Genomic DNA, 3,309 nt, shown 5'->3' with positions numbered 1-3,309 from the left:
CCAGCGCCCCACTCTTAAGGAATACATTACGGCGACGCTAGCAACTTTGTTACTTAGGTCGGAATAAATTGAGACCCCCCCTAAATGAAAAAAAATCACTGACCAGGACCGGGACCGGGACCGGGAGGGACTAACAAACTGACAAGCTGACAGGGTACCATCCAGAACCCTAGCTCAGAAGCTCTAGCCGCTTTTGTCCTGTCACGGTAAAGCAACAGATCTGGAAACAACTACAGCCGCTTCGGGTGCAGCGAAAGTAAATCCCGCGGCGTCAATTACTCAATTATGCCCTGGCACGTACGTGGTTGGGGCTTGTGGGGAGAGACTACGGCGGGCATCGTGTACATCGTGTTCATGCCCCGCGGATTGGGGCAGGGATCCAGGGAGGGCCACAGCACAAGATGCAGGGCAGGGAGGATGAAGTGCAATTCTTGGCGTGGGGCCTGGGGAACTGGGGCCCCATGAAACATACTTCTGTAGGAAGGAAGCGCAGATAGCCGCAGACTACCAGACACTTTGTGTGAGCGTATGATCGAGAGACACGTCCTAGGATATGATCATTGAGAATGGCACACCTTCCCTGTAGAACTTTTAAAGCTACTGTGAACTTTGTGAAAAGGTCAAGAAGAAAAGTTCAATCGAACCCATCTGAATGTCCCAGGCACCATCCCTACCGGCGGAATGAGGCTCGGAGGGATGTTCATCCAGAGCCGCGCGTCCGTGCCAGCGGCACGGCCACTGCGGCCTTACGTTGCGCTCAGGTGCAGGGATTCTATCTCTTCGTCTGGGTTGAGGAGCTTGTCTGAGTTAAAGAACACAGACAGGTGTATGACCTATAGAACAGATCCTGTTCAAGTACGGTCATGTCCATGAGGGACAGAGACCCTTGACCTGTTACCGGAGGGCAAAACGATGGTGGGTCCATTAAAAGTTGGATCCAAACCAAACTTCACACCACCTAACAACCCCGCATTTCACATTGAACTTTCTGGTTAACTACGAAATGTAAAGAAAAGGCCGATTACACAGCCCAGTTAGTACTATTCGGGAAGGAGGCAGACTTGCCACCATTGCAGGGAAATAGCGGCGGTAGCACCTGCAGCGCCGTACATCGTATTCTATTTTTCCGCCCCCTCCTGACAAGCAGATATGTTTCTTAACACACGCGGACTCCTCCCACCAACATTCTCACCCCCACAACGCCACGCTCGCTTGCGCTGTTTCATTATGTCTGCAACATTACTATAGTTGGGTTTACATTTCCAATATAACGGCGAATCGCGTATTGTTACGGTTTCGCACTGCCCGGCACGCACTGCAGGGCCATGAAAGAGGGATGGTTAAGCAGCTGCCGGCGAAAGCCGGAAGTCGGAAGCAGCAGCAAGAGCAGCATCAGCAGCACGGATGTGCCGGCGAAGAGGTGACGACGCCAGATAGCCGGAAGGTGGCGCCCATATGCTTGTTGCACATTCATCTTCACGTCAAAGCATGGAGCTCATTGCTACAGGGACCACACGTGTCGGTTGCATACACCTACATAGCCACCACCGCATCTATAGATGTGCGTTAGCTAACGACAATCGATTAATGGTCCGCCTGTTGTAATCCGCGGCCGGTAAAATAGGCAGGACTTAGTCAGGGACTTACGGACACACAACCTGACAAGGCTATATGTAGCCTAGATTACCTGGAAAGAGCTCGCGAGCTGATGATGGCACACAGGTACAGGTATGCATCATTAATTAAACAGATATATGTATGCATGTATGTACCCATGATACGACACATTCCTGGAGTCGTCTACCTACCGATTAACAGCCCTTACCCGGCCCCTCCAGACTCTGGAGTCCTAAGCGAATCTTACAATAGCAGGGCCCACCTCGCATACAGATATGTTGACCAAGTAATGGTGTAATTATTGCGCAGCGGCGCCTCTTCGGTGTTAATAACAATAACACCAGTCCCCAAATCCGATGCCGCCCTAAATTCCCCCGGGGGACAACCCGCAACCCAATACACCACACGCGCACCTGTTCACCAACGCCGCGTAATCGGGGGGGGTATCCGGGGGGAGCACGGGCCTGCCAGGACGGTTGGAAGGCGGTTGAGTTACGGTTGGATGCGGTTGGAAAGCGGTTGGGAAACGGTTGAGACAGAGTTCAGTCCGAAGTCCAGTGCTCCCTCCCCTTCCCTCAACTAGTCTTTAGAACAGGTAACCCCTCGTCCCATTTTGTCACCCTCCCCCCCCACACACAACTCCAACACCCCCCCGCCACCACAACCAAGCCTCCCCTTCCTTCCCTGCCAACCCTTCCTCCACCCCATCTCCCCCCCCCCCAAACACAAATTCACGCAAACGTACGTATATACAGATCTCGTATTTCATTCTCGCGGCTCAGATCGCTAAAACATTTACATACATACGTACATACACACACGTGTCCGCACCTAAGTCCCTGGCTCTGCACTCTCTCTATAATCTGGTCCGAGTTCATCCCAAGGTACACCGGCTGCCCCGTCAGCATCTCCCTGGAGGCGGGGTTGGGTTTGGGGGGAGAGGAGGGGGCACGGGCGAGTGAAGCTGCTGCTAAGGAAAGCATACTGGGTTTGGGGGGAGAGGAGGGGGGAAAGGGGAAGAGCCAGATACACATGAAACGTGGTGATGATGGTGGTGTTCGGGAGGGTTGTAGCTGGGGTTACAGGGTTTTAGTTTCAGGTTTTAGCAAGTTTTCTATTTACATGTGGTTCACCACAACCGCCGCCACCACCACCACCACCACAGCCACCTCGTCTAATTTGCTAATGACTACCACCCACCCACCCGCCCACCCAATCGCCCACGAGTCCCCAATACGCTCAACTACTAATCATAGCACCCCCCAACCCACCCCCAACCCCACCACGCACCCACCACATCACAATGCCAAACGCGTAAATGTCGACGGCAACGTCCACAGCACAGCCGCTACCTGAGCAGGGGAGGGGGAGGGGGAGGGGGAGGGGGAGGGGGAGGGCGGGGGAGGGCGGGGGGAGGGCGGGGGAGGCCGAGGGGTGCCCGGGGGAGGGAAGGAGGATTGAGTGAAGAGAGAGCGGGGGGAGAGAGGGAGAGAGAGGGAGTGGAAACAAAAAAGAGAGAGGGGGATGGCCTCGCACGGACAAACGGCGGCGGCTGTCCCTCCAAGTACCCTCCCCTTATTTCCCCCCCTTTTACTCAACCCACACTCAACTCCCCCCCCCCGCAATAACTCCCCCCCTCCACCTCCTCACACGTCACACCTGCACACCGCTAATGAGCGCACTGATCTCTGC

At 54.7% G+C, this 3,309-nt stretch overlaps 1 protein-coding gene across 1 annotated transcript in view; it reads right to left on the bottom strand.

The window, feature by feature from the left end:
• Positions 1–1,254: 1,254 nt before the first annotated feature.
• The window catches only part of VOLCADRAFT_99275 (uncharacterized protein), a gene marked incomplete at both ends in the record, with an annotated part of 13,291 nt that continues 11,236 nt past the window's right edge, over positions 1,255–3,309 (bottom strand). The window contains 4 exons of the mRNA XM_002958030.1: positions 1,255–1,315; positions 2,031–2,081; positions 2,449–2,529; positions 2,912–2,969. Of these exons, the coding sequence (XP_002958076.1) occupies positions 1,255–1,315; positions 2,031–2,081; positions 2,449–2,529; positions 2,912–2,969 (251 nt within the window). The remainder of the gene's footprint in view (positions 1,316–2,030; positions 2,082–2,448; positions 2,530–2,911; positions 2,970–3,309) is intronic.

This window comes from Volvox carteri (assembly GCF_000143455.1).
Source record: "Volvox carteri f. nagariensis unplaced genomic scaffold VOLCAscaffold_85, whole genome shotgun sequence".
NCBI classification, from domain to species: domain Eukaryota; kingdom Viridiplantae; phylum Chlorophyta; class Chlorophyceae; order Chlamydomonadales; family Volvocaceae; genus Volvox; species Volvox carteri.
Note: the sequence above shows the minus strand (reverse complement) of the source record. Positions and strands in the feature narration are given on the sequence as shown.